The 19,007-nt window shown below is 43.9% G+C and overlaps 2 protein-coding genes across 19 annotated transcripts; one reads left to right on the top strand and one right to left on the bottom strand.

Annotated features, from left to right (window-relative positions):
* Positions 1–201: 201 nt before the first annotated feature.
* LOC118079964 (early activation antigen CD69-like) lies at positions 202–16,037 on the bottom strand. 17 transcript variants are annotated; one of them, XR_015948429.1, is made up of 8 exons: positions 15,898–16,037; positions 9,222–9,332; positions 7,730–7,970; positions 7,295–7,429; positions 5,766–5,899; positions 3,638–3,723; positions 2,119–2,263; positions 202–1,429 (listed from the first exon to the last, which is right to left on the bottom strand). XR_015948429.1 is itself a non-coding variant. In XM_088663131.1 (8 exons), the coding sequence occupies exons 2-8, from the start codon at positions 14,217–14,219 to the stop codon at positions 1,409–1,411; spliced, it is 735 nt and encodes a 244-aa protein (XP_088519257.1). In that variant the 5' UTR covers positions 14,220–14,259; positions 15,898–16,031; the 3' UTR covers positions 202–1,408. The 17 variants fall into 17 exon arrangements, 6 of the variants coding, with proteins under 6 accessions (XP_088519257.1, XP_088519258.1, XP_088519259.1 ...); XM_088663131.1 differs by lacking the exon at positions 7,730–7,970 and adding an exon at positions 14,117–14,259 and having other exon boundaries at positions 15,898–16,031; XM_088663132.1 differs by lacking the exon at positions 7,730–7,970 and adding an exon at positions 14,107–14,259 and having other exon boundaries at positions 15,898–16,031.
* Positions 15,743–18,388, top strand: TRAPPC5 (trafficking protein particle complex subunit 5). 2 transcript variants are annotated; one of them, XM_088663137.1, is made up of 2 exons: positions 15,743–15,872; positions 16,746–18,388. In XM_088663137.1, the coding sequence occupies exon 2, from the start codon at positions 16,750–16,752 to the stop codon at positions 17,314–17,316; it is 567 nt and encodes a 188-aa protein (XP_088519263.1). In that variant the 5' UTR covers positions 15,743–15,872; positions 16,746–16,749; the 3' UTR covers positions 17,317–18,388. The 2 variants fall into 2 exon arrangements, with proteins under 2 accessions (XP_088519263.1, XP_034960695.1); XM_035104804.3 differs by lacking the exon at positions 15,743–15,872 and adding an exon at positions 16,096–16,146.
* Positions 18,389–19,007: the final 619 nt, after the last annotated feature.

The following is a 19,007-nucleotide window of genomic DNA, read 5'->3' on the forward strand; positions in this document are numbered from 1 at the left end:
ATACTTCTCAGTTTAAACCAGTCAAGAAGTGTTTGCATTTGTCATCTGACCTATTTTGAAGGGTGAAGATCAAACTTTGCACAATGAATTGAATCTACCCAATCCAGACTTCCAGACCCAGTACACAAGCACAAGACACAGCAACCCATTGAAATTTGCGCTTTTGTGATGCAGTTCTCTAACAACAATAACAACAGTATGTAAAAGAATGCATATATTAAAAACATGTGTCTTGATGAAAACAGCATATTAGGGAATATGCTGGCAAAAATGCATATGCTGGGCACAACTGCATCCAAAACACATAAGGAGAAAAGCACAGGAAAATGCAAATAAATTTTCATGAACTTTAAAAATATTTACAAACTGATGCAGAAATAAGGGTGAATTAAGATTGGAAAAATTTGAAATGGGGAGAAACTGTGAGATTTGTCTACCTTTAACTGAACATTTCTCAAGCAAGTTCCATGCACAACAGTGTATTACTTTAGGCTCAGCTCATTTCCTTGAAATCAGGTAAATATTATTTGAGCTTCTTCTTCTGTATTTTCATTTTCATTCTTTGCCTTCCCTTATTTTTACATGTTTGCATAATCATCCAGTCACATCCTGAGCTTTAGAAAGGCTGAATCAAAGCCAGCACTGAACATTTTCCCTCCTTCTTTCGTATTTTCAATATTAGTTCACATTGCCAGTTGAGCAGCGAGGCAATTTTCTCTCATTTCCCTCTTATTATTGAGGCACATTTCTAACATCCTTTTTTTCTGGCTGAAATCTACTTTTGGTACTGTTTTTCAGTTTGCTGTTCCCTTGTTTTCTTGGCATGCTTGTGCTATTTAAAGCCATATTTAATGCTCTCTCTCGCCCTTCCCATTTCCTGTTTATTTCCTTTTCTTTCTTTTTTCAGTTTTCAGAGCATGATCCATTTCTGCTTCCAACAGTGATGGGGTGGAAGACAAGATGCAAAGTCTCTGCACAAGCACACACAAAAGAAGGCCAAGAGCTGGTCGCCGGAAGCAGACACACCTGCTCTTTAGTGTTATACCAAATTTTTAAAAGACCATTCTCAGCTGTTTGCCCACCTCAAAATTGGCTGTTTTGTTTCCGCTCTGGAGATATACTTCCGTAGCACTATAACAGCCGTTTGAGACATATTCCCATGCAACCGGCCATAGAAGGGCAAAGTCCACCGTACATTGAAACTATGAACAGAACACATACATAGACTAGCACATTACAGCTACATACCATAATTTTTCACTAATGACAATGCAAAGCTTACAAAGTAACATGAAAATATATTGTTTCTTATGCTTGATATTTTTCACAAATGTAATGCAAATGATGGGTGCAAGAAATTTGTGAAGGAGCAATTGTATTGTTTTTCCAAGAGACAAACATACAGTTTTCACTTTCTGTCTTCTGAGATCTATAAAGAAAGAATAACATGCTTCATTTTTCCTGGGAAAGAATGACCCAATTCTACAAGTGTCAGTTAAGAAACACACAAGGACACTTACGGTAGATTGCTTTCAACTGATCGGGACCCTTTAGCATTGGTGAGGCATTCCTTGCCTTTCTGCAATCAGTTGGAAGCAGAATTAAAACGGTGGTCCTACATGACACTTTAGATAATGCTGTTTTCATTGGGCAAAGTTCCACTATATATTACTCATTTATTTTATTGGAGCATTTTTGTACTGTACATCTGAGCTCTCCAATTTCAAAATGAAACACTCCAAGTGTCTAACATAAATACAACCAATTAATGACAACAAACTCCTCCACTCCTGTAATTTGCAGGGAATAGGAACTGACTTATGAAGGACAATTCAGGAAAGTCATGGCTAGTGACTGAAAAGGAATCAACTACTTAGGAGGGTGTTACTAATTAAAAAGCTACAGTAACTCAAAAGTGTCCATAGTACTTTGCCAGTCCACACTAGACAGACTGGTGCTGCAACTGTATTTTACAACAAAAAGAGGCCCTTATCAGGTCTGAAAAAAATGGGAAGACAGCAGAGGAACTCACATGGGCTGCCATTATGAATAAAATGTACACATAAAAAAATAGTGAACAAAGGAGGTTAATTCCAGTGAAAATAGGGCGGAAGTCACCTTAAAGGCAGGTCCAGATGAAGGATTTCTTAGGTGTTGAACATGCTGATTCACTGCACAGGTAACAAAAAAAATCCAGTCTCTCTCCCTCTCAATCACTTTAGGAGAATCTACATCTACATCTAGAAACCCTGTACTCCATTGCCTAGGAGAGAACAACTCATGTCAAAAGCATCACACGCACAGAGGGTGGACCACCACTCCATTTGACATGAAACTTCAGAAGGAGGTTGGCCCCATTCACACACCTTGTCACACCTCACTGGATTGTTGGCAAATGCTAATGATAAAATTTCCCTTTGTGGATAATATAAACCACAATGATGTGATATCAAAGAGAACTGGCTTCCTTTGGTTGGCCAATCCCCTTCCTAACTGATCAGCACTTCCCACCAACTGTAAAATCTCTCATTCTAATTGGGTAACAGGGTTCTCATTCTGCTATTTTAGAAATCTTCAATAAATATATATATGTGCTATACTTTTATGTGGTTATTTGGAAACTTGCCTTGATCTAAACCGGTGCCTTAGATCTCTTTGGTCACACTGGGCTAACATGTAAGTGTTTTGTTCTGCTGGAGGCTACACACAGCAGAGAGTAGCGTTTTAATTCTTATTTCCTGGAATCTTGCAGGAGTGTGGCATCTCCCGGGTCTGAGTTGGGGGTGGACTGTTAACAGGAGTGGTGACAGCCTACCGGTTCAGGGGTTTCGATTGACACTGAACCCCTTAACCTTTACAGGTCTGCGCTGTAAGTTCCTACAGAAACATCAGGAGGTGGAAACAATTACCTGCAATGACAATTTACTTAGGGAAGCACGGGTAGGTTTGTCATCTCTCGAATAACATGTGGTGCCCACCTAAAGGCTTGGTTCTCAGTATTTTTAATGTGGTAACTTCTCCATATATAAACTCCTCTGGAGAATTCTGATATGACGGACCAGCTTTCTGAGTGCTTCGGTTAGTCAAAATTACAACTTGCCATATCTAGGCCTTAACCCACACTAGTAGGGTTTCTCAAGAAAACTGAGATACACTGAAGGCTCATCCATACTTCTGCTTGCACCAAATTAGAGCTAAAGAGCAGGTTTTCTGGGGGAAAGTGGCGGGGCAAAGGCAAAACCACTAAATTTATGCCTAGAAAGCATGGGACAAGTGGGAAATCACCCAGAGCCATGTTTTCTAGGCACAGGACAAGAAGCAGGATGGGCCCTGAGATGGAATCTTGTGTTATACATGATGCAGGATCTCTGGGGAAAATAAACTTGTGGGGAATTCATCAGACAAACTATAGGTTATATACACTGGCATTCATATAATTGCTCTACCTAGCCCACACTGGTCTTTGTTCTCTCTCTACTGGAGCTTAATGGATACCTACAGCCCATGATGTGACCCTTATCAGCTGATTTCATAATGTTCTCTTTTGAAAAGTGCAGCACACATTTGCAGTTTCATGTGGTCATAAAATTCTTGTGAGCTGATAGGAGGCCAACAGTAGTAAATGAAGCTTACTTACCTGTCAGTCACTTTATTCTGTTCTCCTTCAGGGTTGTCAACCCAGTATTCAGAATTATTTTCAAGGTTTAGATTGACCTCCTTGATCTAAGGAGAGATTATTATTATTATTACTACTACTACTACTATTATATATCGCCCTATACCCGGAGGTTCCAGCCTTCCAGGGTGGTTCACAGAAAAGATAAACATAAAAACCACAATATACTGTGTATATATAACCAAAATAAAAACAACAACCCAATAACACGTCCCCCCCATAAAAGAGCCACATTTTAAAAGGGCATAGGATGTCAATCAGATCAACCAAAGGCATGGTTAAAAAGAAACATTTTTGCCTGGCGCCTAAAGGTGTATAATGAAGGTGCCGGGCGAACTTCCTTGGGGAGAGCATTCCATAGATGGGGAGCCACTGTAGAGGAGGCCCGTTCTCGTGTTGCCACCCTCCTGACCTCTCAAGGAGGAGGCACATGAAGAAGGGCCTCAGAAGATGATCTCAGGGTCCGGGTAGTTTCATATGGAAAGAGACGGTCCTTGAGGTATTGTGGTCCTGAGTCATTTAAGTCTTTATAGGTCAAAACCAGCACTTTGAATTGGGCCCGGAAACTAATTGGTAGCCAGTGCAGTCAGACCAGGATCCGTGTAATATGCTCAAACCATCTTGCTCCGGTGAGCAACCTGGCTGCTGAATTCTGCACTAGCTGAAGTTTCTGAGCCGTCTTCGGAAAGCAGGAAAGGGTTTTCTTTGCCCTCCCCCTCAATTCAGAAGGGTGTAAGCAACACTTAAAAAGGAACCACAAGTTACCCTCCAAATTAGGACCTCTGAGACAGCTCTGGACTATAGCAACTGCACCACTAATTTAACGAACTAAAAGAGATTGACTGACTGAGTGCTCACTAATGGTTCCTCGTCGTCCCGGAAAAAAGGGACAAGTGGGTTGCCATAGGGTTCTGTGCTGTGCCCATGGTTGTTCAACGTCTTTATAAACAACTTAGATGAAGGAATTAAGGGGATGCTCATCCAATTTGCAGATGACACCAAACTGGGAGGGGGGGGGCCAATGCCACAGAAGGCAGAATCAGGATTCAAGATGGGCCCAAACTAACAGAATGAAATTCAATAGGCTCAAATGTAAAGTTCTACACTTAGTCAGGAAGAATCAGCGCACAAATATAAGATGGGGGACACCTGCCTTGCCAGTACAGTGGTACCTTGGGTTACGAACTTAATTCATTCCAGAGGTCCATTCTTAACCCGAAACCGTTCTTAACGTGAGGAGCACTTTCACTAATGGGGCCTCCCGCTGCCACCGCACCACCGGTGTGCAGTTTCTGTTCTCATCCTGGGCCAAAGTTCTCAAACCGATTTACTACTTCCGGGTTAGCGGAGTTTGTAACCCGAAGTGTTTGTAACCCGAGGTACCACTGTAGTACATACGAAAAGTATCTTAGTAGACAACAGCTTAACATGAGCAAGCAGCAGCAGCAGAAAACAACAAAAAACAGCTAATGCTATTCTAGGCTGCATCATATTGTCCAGTTCAAGGGAAGTCATAGTCCAAGCAGAAGTGTAGATTAGCACTCAGCTTGAATTTGTTCTCATCTGTGATATAAAGTTGCTTTATATAACTAGTTCATACTATTCTATTTTGTATAATTTTGATATTTAGATCCCATTTTTGTGGGTGGGTGGGCTGGGACATATTTCTTCTTTGTTGGGTTCAGCATCCCACAGTGGCCAATGAGGTGCCTTCAGCACATTTGGCAGTGCTCAGGAAACAAATGGCAGGAGAAAATTGTGAAGCAGGAATCTGAGTAAAATTCTGGGAAGGGGAAAGGTCGCACATGGTACATAAGAGGCTGCAATTGTATGCCACTACTGTACCTAGGGATAGAGTTAAGTAAAGAAACTGAGTAGCAGATGGATCATCACAGAAAACCATGAGGACCAAGAATGAGAAGAACAGTTTGTGTGTGCGTGTCCTGCATCACAGAAATCTAATCAATTAATAATTATTAATCTAATTATTAATAATTAATTAATATTGTGGGAATAGGGTTGGAATATAGGTTTGGTTCTCTATGCAAGGTACCCAACCATTAGTTCCAGGAAAGTCACCAATGCTCACCGCTTCAGCTGTTGCCAGGGGCGCACTTCGCCTACTGCAGTCCCTCCGTGCTTCTGCCCAGGTATGTTTATGAATGGAGATGTAAAAGCACTTTGTCTGGTACTTCTGAAAGCCACCTGGACACTGAGGAATAACTGAAACACACAGAGCCCTGGGATAAGAAACCATAGTACTGAAAAGATTATATGCACTCATCATGAAAACTCCAGCCTAGCTTGCTAGTCATACTCAACCATCCAAAACTGGGCTCCCCAGTGCTTAATGCTGTGGATATTTGCACATTTATATATTACAAATGTATTCTACCCAGCCCAGCAGAGAGTACATGAGGTTTTGATCCATTGCCCATGGATCGTCACAACAGGCTGTGGGTTTAACCCAGGCACCCCCAAACTTCGGCCCTCCAGATGTTTTGGACTACAATCCCCATCATCCCTGACCACTGCTCCTGTTAGCTAGGGATCATGGGAGTTGTAGGCCAAAACATCTGGAGGGCCGCAGTTTGGGGGTGCCTGGTTTAACCTATAATTCAGCCCTGTCCTTCCTCTATTCCTTTGGGCTGTAGAGCTCCTAACACCATCTTCCCTCTAACAACTTGGCTACTGTTCTTCCAGTGTACATGCCGGTGCTACAGCAACATAACTGAACTATCCTCAGAAACCCAAGGCAGCCAGCTATGCTCTCAAAGAGCCAAATCTGTATTTGAATATTTAATCAACTGGTCCTTGACAACTTCACACATACACAATAGTTCCATGAAAATCACATCAGGAAGTGACCACATCAGCTGTCCACAGCAAAAGGCTTTGATTTTGTGTATCAGAGATGGTGAACCTGTGGCCCTCTAGATGCTAGTAGAGTACAACTCCCATCACCCTGACCACTTGCCATGCTGGCTGGGGCTGACAAAGGTTGGAGGCCAACAGCATCAGGAGGGCCACAGACAGAGGCGGATTTAGGGGTACTAGCCGGTTTGTCCACACTGGGCGCCAAACCAAGAGGGTGCCACGTTTTCTCAACTCCTCCTCACAACACACCTCTTGCACTAACATCAATTAGTACAATACTTCCTGAACTTCTGATAAGTGCACTTTTTTCTGGAGAGAAGCTGAAGGTACATTTCATTCTTACATCCAAAAAGGGTTCATTACATGAGCATGCTAAGAGTGAAAACTTCCTTTACCCACTCGAGAAGCCCAACTGCTGCATTTCCATCTGAGTGGCTCTGGGCCTGCTGCATTAGCAGTGACTGATCAGACCAGAGCCAATGCAGAAAGATGTGGTAACATGACTCTCCCCATTCTGGTGGGGTTGAATGGAAGAAGGCAAGAACTGTACATAATGTGGAAGCACAGTGGCATCCCTCCTCTGGGAGTGGGTACTTTAGGCTAGCAGGAATCTTATTTTTTTAGTCTGTTTCTTGTGGCACATTAACAGGTCCTCTCACAGTATAAAGTTTGAGAATGTTTGGACTAAAATGACTAGCGGCATAGGATGATGTGCCCTTCCAGGTCCTCTGTTGAACTTACATTTCAGAAAGGCCAGCACAAAGGCAGCTGACGCTATTAACAGGGAAACAAACACCAAGATGTAGAGGGGGACAACAGAAGCTCTCCGACAACAGCAGTCCGTATGATCAGTAAATCTGGTGGGCGTGGGCACACCTGCAGATAACCAATAAGAGTGATTATTATAGCATACACACACACACAAAATAGCTGGTATCACGGAGTAAGGGGCCAGATGTGACCTGTATGTATGTAAAATGCATGTGTATATGAGATGACATGCTTAAGTGCAGCCCACTTCCTCCACCCACTACACCTGCTGTGGATGGAAGATGGTGGGATCTGTGGTTCAAAGATGAGGTAGGGTGGTGGAGGATGATACTTGGGGTGAACCCCCCCCTAATGTATATTGACAGGCCCGTGCAGAGGGAGGGGGACACAGGTGGGTATACTTGCCCTGGGCCTCAGAGGGCTAAGCCGGCTGGGGTTGGGGTGGGCAGGCACTGGCTGCTCTTTTCTTCATAGCTTTATTCTATCAAGACTTCTGCCCTGTGCCTCAGACAAGCTCTCCATGAGCCTGTTAAGTGGTGCCTCAGACCACCAACTTCCATGTCTTCTAGGCTCAATCCTTCTGAAAGGACAGATGGGCCTAGTGTGTACAGCAGGCAGATAAGCACCAGGCATCCTGATATGTGATCTGTAATAGATGGTGTTTGATCAAAGCAGGAGAAGGAGGGTGTGGCATTTGCCCATTCTTTTGGAAATGTCTGTACAGGGGGAGAGAAAGGGTTAATAGGTAGACCAATAGGGAAGCCCAGAGGCAGAGCCTACCTGCTTTTAAAAGGCTTAGCCAGAGGTTTAGACAGTGGGGAAGACAGTTGGAAATAGAGAGACAGTTAGTTCAGTTGGTTTCTTGTGGGTGGGAGGCACAGGAGTCAGAGTGGGTTAGACACAGAGAGAGTGAATCAGATTACAGTGTTTCAAAGTATTTAAAACTTGTTTGCGTTCACAGTAAACTGGAATCTTTGTTAATACGTTACAACCTGACTGATTCTGAATATATTACTGGGGAAACCTGGTTGGTGGCAGTGGAAGAGAATAGACGTGGTGGCACAGGGTCAATAGTCCGTGGAACAACCAGGGGCTCTGTGTGAACGCCACAGAGGGCTTCTGGGGTGGGACATCTGAGGGAGGTGCATTCCGGCACCATTCTGTCTAGGAAAAAAAGCACTGCTTATATGGAAATGATATGTTTTGAATGTGCTATAAAGGTGAGTTTGACCAAACTGCGGGAGGCAGTGGAAGACAGGAGTGCCTGGCATGCTCTGGTCCATGGGGTCACGAAGAGTCGGACACGACTAAACGACTAAACGACTAAACAACAACAACAACAACAACAACAACAACAACAACAACATGTATACAACCTTAATTTAAGGGAGGTGTATCGTTCAAGGACACATCCACTCTACCTTTCTCCACAAAGCTGACCTATCAGCATCAGTGAGTCATTTAACAAAACATCCTATTGGTTAAAAATAATGAAGGCCTTGGAAAGATGTCAACATGGTGTGGTCACTCACCTCATGATCTGCTTCAACCTACTCCTCCAGTAGGATAGTTTGTTTATTTATGTGGAAGTGATCTAGGCAAGCAATTACTTAAACAGGTTCTAGTGGGCCCTTTGGATGGGGTGATAGGGCGAGACCTCACAGGCATTTCCGCAGAGCATGCAATGGCTTCTTCCCGATCCCCAAACCAGATTGAAGCCCTACGCCAGGCATGTCAAACCTGCGGCCCTCCAGATGTTTTGGACTACAATTCCCATCTTCCCCAACCACTGGTCCTGCTAGCTAGGGATCATGGGAGTTGTAGGCCAAAACATCTGGAGGGCCGCAGGTTTGACATGCCTGCCCTAGACATTATTGTGCTGTTAAGAATCACTCACCTGTATCCGCTTTCTGTGTTTGCTGTGGGGTTGGTTGTTGCCATCTCAGCAAATGGGGAGGTATAACATTCTCATAATCCCTTTCAGATGGGGACAAACTTTCTATGGAATCTAGAGAAAGAAACAGTGAAAACCATCCTTTAAGGTTTCAGAAAAGCCCAACCAATGGAGGGGGTGGAACAGCTTCCCTATGAAGAAAAGTTACATCATTTGGGGCTTTTCAGTTTAGAAGATGTGGGACGTGATAGACGTGTATAAAGACATGTGCTTCATGGTGTGAAGAAAGTGAAGAGAGCATCTTAGTATTTTTTAATACTAGAGCCTGGGGCTATCCAATGAAGCTAAAGATTGGAAGATATAAAAGGAAGTACTTCTTCACACAGCATATACTGTAGTTAAAACCATGGAACAGGATTCAACAGAGAGTCCCATCCGTGGAAGCCCAATGCAAGGACTTCTACTTGCCCTTGAATTCAATACCATAAGATATATGAAGAGCTTGGTTTGCTTTAAAGGAGGATTAGAGAAATTAATGATAGATAAGGCTATTAATGGTTACTAGTTATGATGGCTGTATATTAACTCAGTACCACAGGCAGCATGCCTTGGAATACCAGCTGCTAAGGAGCACAAGTGGGAAGGTGCTTCTCCATTCATGTCCTGCTTCTGGGCTTCACAAATGTTCAGGAGGGCACCCTCTATACTGGGGTTGGGGAACCTTACTGTGTCTGGGGGCTACTGGCGGAAGAACAGGGGTGCAGGGTGGAGCGCACCGCCCCCCCGCGGCACGATCCCGGTGGGGTGCCATCGCAGCTGCCCCCTCAACCTGCGCTGGGCGCCATGCCCCCACAGGCAGCACGCCACGCCCACAGGACGCGTGCCATGCCCCTGGGACGCGCACCAGTCATGCCCCTGCCTGCTCTCTGCTCCCCCCACTGGAGCTTGAAGCTTCACCACTGCTGGGAGCCAAAGGTTTTAGTGTGTGATGTTGTATTGTGCTTTTACTGTTTTTTGTTGTGATTTGCCTAGAGTGGCTGGGGCAACCCAGGCAGATGGGCGCAGGGGCGAACCCAGGCTTTATTTCACCCGGGTCGAAGACCCAGTTTGGCACACGCACCACACACACATATGCGTGCGCACACACAGGCTAGGATTCTTAATGGCGCCCCTCTGGAGGCTTCACCTGGGACAAAAAATCTGGCTACCCCCCCCCCCATAACTATGCCTCTGGATGGGAGGCATATAACTATATTATTACTGTAATATTATTATTATTATTTGGTTGGCCACAGTGGGGAAGATTATGCTTGACTAGATGGGCCTTTGGCACGATCCTTGCAAGAGCTCTTCCTGTGTTATGTTCTCAGGGAGCACTGTTTGCATGTGTATATTTGGCAAAATTGCATGCAAGAATGTGTACATTAGGAGAAATTCACACTAGAATGCAAATGGATGCAACTGTAACTTCTCCCACTTTTAAGAAGCATCAACTTTACGATCTTTCTCCAAAATGAGTTATGATGCAAATGAATGTTCATGATCTTAATTTTTTGTTAGAAAAACAAACAAACCTTAAACTGATGCAGAACAGCGGAGAAGTGAATTTAAGATTCAATAAATTAGAAACTGAGAAACAGAAATTGACAAATTCATCCATTGCAAGCTGTAAGCCACCCGCTGCCCCACCCACCCACTCACAGCATGTGTGCAGGAGTGAGAAAGAAGATACTATGGAAAGGGATGGACAAGGGGAATGATGTGTGACAGAAAAGGATGCATTGGAGGAGAGAGATACACGGTAGAGCAAGGTTCTTCCTACAGACTGACAATTAGCTAGTGTGCCTTTGAGTTGTTCAGCCAAAACACTAAACACAGGCTTCTTGTAGTTATAACTATCAAAGCAAAGAAGACATTATTTTATATTGTTATAGGTTTGAGGGGGGTCAGTCTGAACGATACTCATGGATCCCTTCCAAACCTGTGATCCTATGTATGTGAGGTTAGAATCCACAATAGGAAACCCTTCTTCACACGATCTCAGGGTGGGGGATAGTGACCCATAAACTGATAGTAAAACAAATAAAATACATGTTGTAATACTAGCATATGAGCAGGAAAGAAACACATCAGTTAAAAACTACAGTCGGCCTCTAAAATTCCTAAGCTCCCTGAAAATACATCTGGGAAGTAAACATAGCTTATAGAAAAGAGAAAGAAAAGGTGAACAGGAAATGTATGCCTCTGGTTTTAAGCTGGGCCAAAATATATTTTTATTATTTGGTCATTCTGTTGCCTCTGTATAGGAACTGCTTTCTACCTCTTGCCTTCTATGAGTAGAACCTTTGAGAAGTTGAGTCCCAGCCAGACCCAGTATACTTCACATGACTTTCCTGCCTGTATCACCATGACCTCATTAAGCATATGTTGCAAGGGAAAGCAAGGAACAAACTGGGGAGATGGTGCTTCATACATCCTATTGATTCTAGGGTAACAAACTAATCATGTAATCTAGTTGAGCCACTGCCTTATGTGTTACAGTGGTTTTTTGTTTTGGAAGGCTGGGTAAAATGGACAGGTTTGATACTAGCACACATTTACCTTAAATATATATAAATTCCATTTTTAAGCTGCTCTCACAGCAGTGCTACCACTTCCTTCCTGTCTGGCATGCCTTGTCAAAGAATGCCACAGTTGCAGCCAGCTAAATCACTGTGCATGCAGAACAACTTCCATAAGTGCAATGGCACTTCTCCTCCTTCTCCTCTTCTCATGTGTCTCCTGCACTGCTCCAAAATTTTTTTCCCCAAGGCCAAGTGTGGGAACTGGGGGCCAAGCAAGGGGAAGAGAGTGAAACTGAAGTCCTCGTGTGGAATGAGCTGGATACAACCCATAGTACATGTATGAATAAAATCCAGGTAGAGATATAGGTAACCTTTGATACTGGTTATTGCTTTAGACTAAATATGTTTTAGAAATATGTACTGGTGAGTTTTAATACAGTACACTATAGCACAACCCCGAGACCATACAGTGAAAGACAGATAGAAACATCTAAATAAACTAACGGCAGGTACCCATTTCACATTATGTGGAGGTAAACTTTATGTTTTATGTATAACGTTCATATCCCACTCTTCATGCAATGTTCAGGGCAGTTTCTAGATATCCTGCGTTATTTCACAGTCACACTTGGTAGGTTTGGGGGGAGGGCAGGGAGAGACAGACATTATCCAGAAGTGGTTTAACCCAAAACCTCCCTTTCCATCCAGAGCCAGAGATAAAGAGACCAGAATGAAACTCAAGAGAGAATGCCCAAATCGTAATCTCAAAGAGGCAGCCAGGGGTGGGTGGGTGGGTCATGGAAGAGAATCCATGCCAGGTTGCAGTGGTCTGTTCAAAAGCAATGTGGTCCTTTGTATCATCATCACATTTATATACTACCTTCCCTCCAAGGAGCTTAAGGAGGCAGACACACTTCTCCCCACCCCCATTTTATACTCACAAACATCCTATGTAGAAGGTCAGGCTAAGAAATGATGACCGGCCCAAGGTCACTCAGTAAACTTTTTGGCTGATTTGGGATTTGAACCCCAGTCTTCCAGGTCCTAGTTCAACACTTTAACCGCTATGTCACCCGGGCTCTTTGTTTAGTAAAGACAGTGGGCTAGAAGTCAAGAAACACTGGGGGCAAATATTAGGTCAATAAGCCAGGATGAGTCACTGCTTCTCTACCAGAAACACATAATGTTGGGAGCAGGTCAACCAGGAATGCTGGCGAGACCATTATCCTCACGGCTCCATCCCATTCCCACTGTGTTTTTGCTGAGCCTGACATAGCCTCCGTTCTGCCCACATAGTAGGCCTAATAATTACCCCTCTAATTTGGTATTGGTCTCCCTTTTCAAATGTCACTTCCCTCACTAGAGTAAATAGACCAATCCATCAAAACTCTGGTAAAGGTAGAGAAGACAGGCCTACGTGCGCACACACAAACACTTCAAGGTTCTTTTTTTGCTGTCCAGTTCCTACCTGGCCTCCGACGTGCCATTTGTTCTTTTCTCGTGGTGTAGTACAGCTCCAGTGCTCCAGAACTGTTTGGGCACTTGGCACTGTTTGCAGTTCCCTCAAAAGTGAGATGTGGCTACTTCCACAAAGGCAGGCGTCACTGACTTGTACAACAAGTGGACCTAAATGTTTATGTCTTGCAAAATTCTCAGAAGCTTCCTTTAGCTCAGAGACCACAAGCCATAAAAGGTCTACACATCATGACTCTTCTACCAGCCCCCTCAGTTCCTTTACCCTGCTTAGTGTGTATTGCTGGGAGGGGACGGTGAGCAGCCTTAACTGCTTTTAACTTGTTTTTCATTGCCTTATATGTAAATCGCCTTGAGACAGTGGTTTAGAATGTGATTATTAATAAATCAAATATAATAATGGGGAGCCATCTTGGGCTAGTCATAGCACAAAGCAGATCAGTTTTGAAGCAAGCTGAGTCACTAAGGGGCAAAGCAGAGGAAAGGAAGAAAAAGGCTATGGGACATTAATAATCACCAACCATCAATTTATATACCACTTACAAGTTTCCAAGAAATTCAGACAAAATAGCCTCCCTGACCTTGTACAGACAATTCTGCTTCCTCTCTAAGTAACATGGAACTCTGTGACAAACTTTATTATGAAGTTCTGGCCCTGTTGGAACAAGAGACACCAGGATGCAAACTCAAAGACACCAAATGTTATATTCTGTGGTTTTGATGTTTTAGTTGTTTTTCAATTTTATGAGCCATCTTGGGTCGATCTTTGATGGACTGGAATACAAGTTATTAAAATCAAAGTAATAGTAGTAATAGAGTGAGAGAAATAAACATTTATTTATTTAATATACCATTGCTCACCACCCAAATCTCCAAGCAGTGTGAGATTCCAAGAGTTCCAGGCACAAGGTCCATGTTTTGTTTTGGAAATGAGGCACAACTGAGACTGGGGTGTCTTCATCATATAGGGTTTTTTTTTTTACACATACATATACAACCTGAGCCTATGATAGAAGAGGTCACAGCATCAATACCCCAAGGTTTTGTTTCTCCCATAGCCACAGCCTTCATTCAAACAGAAATCAACCATTGTGCTCTGATCCTCTAGCTTGCTGCCTTTTGCAACCTGCAACATCCCCGTCTGGCACAGAGCCCCCTCTCCATTGCTTTCTTAATGGCTCATCATCTTCCCTTTGTTTTCTTAATGGCTTGTCTGACTTTAACCCTTGCTGGATCCAGGGGTTTGGGAGGCTTGATTAAAGTTGAATGTAAGAGCATCCAAAAATGGCAAAACTGGTCCTGTAGGGAGAGTACTGTCCCATCCAGAACAGGCTAAGCACCTTCTCCCTGAGAAAATTAAACACGGACCCTCAAAACCTCCATCTTGTCAGGATTGCGCTTCAGATTATTGGTCCTCATCCAAAGCAGGCTATTACTGATTTCAGGCACCAATTCAGCACTTCAGCTGCCACACAGAATATGCTGCTATGAAAGCCCTACACCATAACCCTCTTGTGAGGAGTGGGTAACTTGGCTTCACAGCAGGACCATCTGATGACCCTTAACTACTGGGCAGGAATAATCATATGACAACGCCTCAAAAAGTATGTAGGACCCAGGCCACTTAGAGCTTTATATGTTAGTGCTAACACCTTGAATAGTGTATAAATACACCAGAGAAAGATGAGGATCATAAAGCACAGAATTTTTAAAAATAAAGAAAAAGCTTAATTTGATCCAGTCTTCTTGATGCCCCAGTCTAATATTCTGCTAATAATTAGTGAAATTTTTCTCTTTCTTGAGGAGCAGAAGTAGGACTACCTTCACAAATGAGACAATGCTCTATCCTTCTCCAGGTACATGAAGTGTTTTCCGATATACTTCAGTCCACTGATGAATCTGAATTAGAAATACATCTTGGAATGTTACAGCTAGGGTGCACTTCCAACCAAAAACAGCTTTTGGGAGTTAGGTGTACAGAAAAGCTGCCTACAATTGGAGGGTGGGGGATTGGCTCAGGTGCCAACAAACTGAACGCCTACCTCAGACTTCGGAAGTTCCAGACATGGCCAACACTAACAGGAAGTATGGGTGCTCCATCCAGTTACCGTACTGAATGCAAAGTAACTGTGCGTTTCAATCACTTAATAACCACTGCAACTGCAATTTCCAGAGGGGTCAGCTTTGTGTTTGATGCAGCAAAATCTAAGAGTTTTGAGTAACCAATGTGCTGCAGCATAGTAAGAACGAATGCTTATGCCGGAATACGTTTCTTCCTCTTTAAAATGCCACAAGACTCTCTACTCTCTCTATTTTTGTTATTCCCCCACCCCACGCTGAAATCACTGCAATGCCATCTGGCCACTAGAGGGGCACAAAGCACACACATTGCCTCTCTACGTTATTTCTAAAAAGCGAGAAAAGCTGCCTTAACCATAACCCTCACCAGGAGGCTTCCCTTTAAACGGGGAAATGAGGAGCGCATGCGTATAAGATAACCATAGAGCACAAGACAGATTGCCACGGTGACTGCTCAACCTTCCAAGCCCCACCCTCTTTTCCTCCCTCTGCCGTTTACGCTGAACTTCTACCAAGCCCTGTTTTCTTCCGCAGTTTGGTAAAGACACGCAAGTTATTATTACCAGCCTTATAATATTCCCTTAGGTTCAACTCGAGCTCCGAGGAAACACTCCGTTTAAGCTCATTCTCACGGAACGATAGGCGCAAAAACACCTAGGCCACCGTTTCGTTGCCATAGTGACGCTTCCGAGTCTTCGCCACTTCCGTTAGACGCATTCGCTTCTCCCCGCCCCTTTTGCAACGGCCGTAAAGATTGCCGTACAGGCGGAAGGTGAACATCGCTGCAAAAGAGTGATAATTTCACACAGTAGGTAAGAGAGATGAAGATGCAATTTGGCTCAATAAAAGTTGGCGGGGAGGGAGAGGAAGCAATATTGTTATCGTTATTGCCTTCCCCTCTTAATCTCAAGGAAACTGGAGTTTCTAGTTTGTTATTTTTGTAAGTCACTGACACCACTTCAGGGACTGCTAGGCTAAATATGAACTACTAGCTGTGAACTACTAGGCCCTTTTTTGTAGAGGTGGTGATCAAGCGTCATCATTTTGGTTATCTTTTTTCACAGATTATGCATATCTTGTTATATTGTGGTTTTACTGAATGCGTTTCCCAAGCAGCTGAATGGTAACATTTGTAGGAATTCTCACATTATACCTTCACAAAAATCTGTGAGTTATGTTAGGCTGGGACGTGATGGCTAGCCCAAAGTCACCTAGTGGGGTTTTGAACTTAGGCTGGCCATACCCAGATTCAGCATCCTATCCACTTCCTTGTACTAGCTTATATGTCTGTCCTCCCATGCAAAATAAATATCATTTAGAAGTTGCTATATAAAGTAGTGCCCCATTTGAAATGCAGTTGTGCGAAATCCAGACAGGTGCTTATTACCCTTTTTATTCTCTTTCTCAATAGCATCATGGACGCACGTTTTACCCGTGGAAAGTCTGCTATCCTTGAACGGTCACTCACCCGACCCAAGACTGATGTTAGCCTCAGTGCCTTTTCATTATTGTTTTCTGAGATTGTGCAGTACTGTCAGAACAGGGTCTACTCTGTTTCTGAGCTTCAGAACAAACTTTCTGAGCTAGGTCAGCAGGTGGGTGCCCGTATCCTGGATGTGTTGGTGATGCGGGAGAAAAATGGTAAGAGAGAAACCAAGGTCATCAACATTCTCCTGTTCATCAAGGTTACTGTATGGAAGGCTCTCTTTGGGAAGGAGGCTGACAAGCTGGAGCAAGCCAATGACGATGACAAGACTTACTACATCATCGAGAAGGAGCCTCTTATCAATACTTACATTTCTGTTCCCAAGGAGAACAGCACACTCAACTGTGCTTCCTTCACAGCGGGCATCGTGGAGGCTATGCTCACTTGCAGCGGCTTCCCTGCCAAGGTGACAGCCCACTGGCACAAGGGAACCACCCTCATGATCAAATTTGATGAGTCAGTAATAGCACGTGACAAAGCCCTGGATGGCCGCTGACCGCTTCATTTGATTTAATCTGGATTGTTTGTGTGTGTATGTGTGTATGTATATGTATATATACACACATTTTGACAGTATCCTAAAATAACTACGCTGACCATGCTTGGTGCATGGTAATGGAGAATCAAGTGGCATCGGAACAAATGACTGTGTCCCATATACTGATGGTAAATGTTTCTACAGCATTTGTACTGATTCCACAAGACCACTTCTGCTTCCAGAAATCTACCCTTAATTCTGTTGCTTGACTCTTGGCGAAGGCTTGAAGAGGGAATGCAGTTCACTTTCCTAGCCAAGAGATAGCGTAGTCTTGATTTGCATATGAGCTATGTAATTTGTTGTAAAGATTCCTCTCATGCTGTTGTATTGGTTTTGTTGTTACCCCGCTGACATTGCCACTAGAAAAGCACAGATGAAAGGTTATTGCTAGGCTGCCAGCTTTGGAATGAGCTAAATTGTCTCTACTCATTCTGTTGCTGCTTCTTACCTAGTACCTATCAGTTATTATTTAACTTTGCAGTCTGCCTTAGCAAATCAAGTGAAACCCACAAATTACATTAGTTTGCTTAAGAGTGGCTCAGACTTGCAAATGAAGCACTTTAAGTAGAAAGCTCAATGACAGGGGTAAAACACACCAGAACTGGTGAGAGCTTTGCCTGCTTCTGTAAAATACACTGTTCACTGCCCATGTTTCTTCTTTGAATACTTGTCCCCACACCTGAGGAAAATTTCTAAGAGTTATGAAGACTCCTTTGATAGTTATTCCAAGAGCTGTTCTTACAGGGCTTTCCCTCAGCATAACTGATCCTTCACAGTGTTTCCTATTTGCTCTGAGAAGAGAGGAAAGTGATGTCACCCCCCCCCCCAACTGAGATTTCTCTCTCTTTTCCTTTTTTCAAAAATGTTAAAATAAATTAACTAAAATACCAGGAATATACTGTTGAAAGATATTTTATTGCAGAAATCTCATCTAAACCAGTCAGTTTCAAATCATTCCATACAGTGAAGATGCTAATGGTTTTGAAGAATTGTTTACCTGGTTAATAAATTCCATAAAGTAATCCATTAAGGATGTTTCTCTCGCTCTCGCTCTCAACTTCATTTAGTTTTTTGTTCCTGTTCTGTGCACAGTCTATTTCCAAATAGCATTGAATTGTTGGGCTTATGTTGCCCAGGACTCTCTCCTGCTGTGAGTGCCCACAGGCCCTGTCCCTGCCTCCTTCCACCTGGTTTAGGGCGGGGCCTGGAAGGCCTCATAAAGGACTGCTGCCGCTGCTCTGCTGCTGGTGCTGCCCAGGACTCTCTCCTGCTGTGAGTGCCCACAGGCCCTGTCCCTACCTCTCTCCACCTGGTTTAGGGCGGGGCCTGGAAGGCCTCATAAAGGACTGCTGCCGCTGCTCTGCTGCTGGTGCTGCCCAGGACTCTCTCCTGCTGTGAGTGCCCACAGGCCCTGTCCCTACCTCTCTCCACCTGGTTTAGGGCGGGGCCTGGAAGGCCTCATAAAGGACTGCTGCCGCTGCTCTGCTGCTGGTGCTGCCCAGGACTCTCTCCTGCTGTGAGTGCCCACAGGCCCTGTCCCTGCCTCCTTCCACCTGGTCTAGGGCGGGGCCTGGAAGGCCTCATAAAGGACTGCTGCCGCCGCTCTGCTGCTGGTGCTGCCCAGGGGAACTTGAAACAGCACAGAGTCC

This window comes from Zootoca vivipara, chromosome 2, assembly GCF_965207765.1.
Source record: "Zootoca vivipara chromosome 2, rZooViv2.hap1.1, whole genome shotgun sequence".
In the NCBI taxonomy this organism is placed as follows: Eukaryota; Metazoa; Chordata; class Lepidosauria; order Squamata; family Lacertidae; genus Zootoca; species Zootoca vivipara.

Coding starts and splice junctions, on each gene's coding strand:
- LOC118079964 (XM_088663131.1), bottom strand. CDS start 14,219: ATGATGAAGACACCCCAGTCTCAGTTGTGCCTCATTTCCAAAACAAAA. Junction 5,900..7,294: donor TGTGCTGGCCTTTCTGAAAT/GTAAGTTCAACA, acceptor TGTGTGTTTCAG/TTATTCCTCAGTGTCCAGGT. Junction 3,724..5,765: donor CCCTGGCAACAGCTGAAGCG/GTGAGCATTGGT, acceptor ATCTCTCCTTAG/ATCAAGGAGGTCAATCTAAA.
- TRAPPC5 (XM_088663137.1), top strand. CDS start 16,750: ATGGACGCACGTTTTACCCGTGGAAAGTCTGCTATCCTTGAACGGTCA.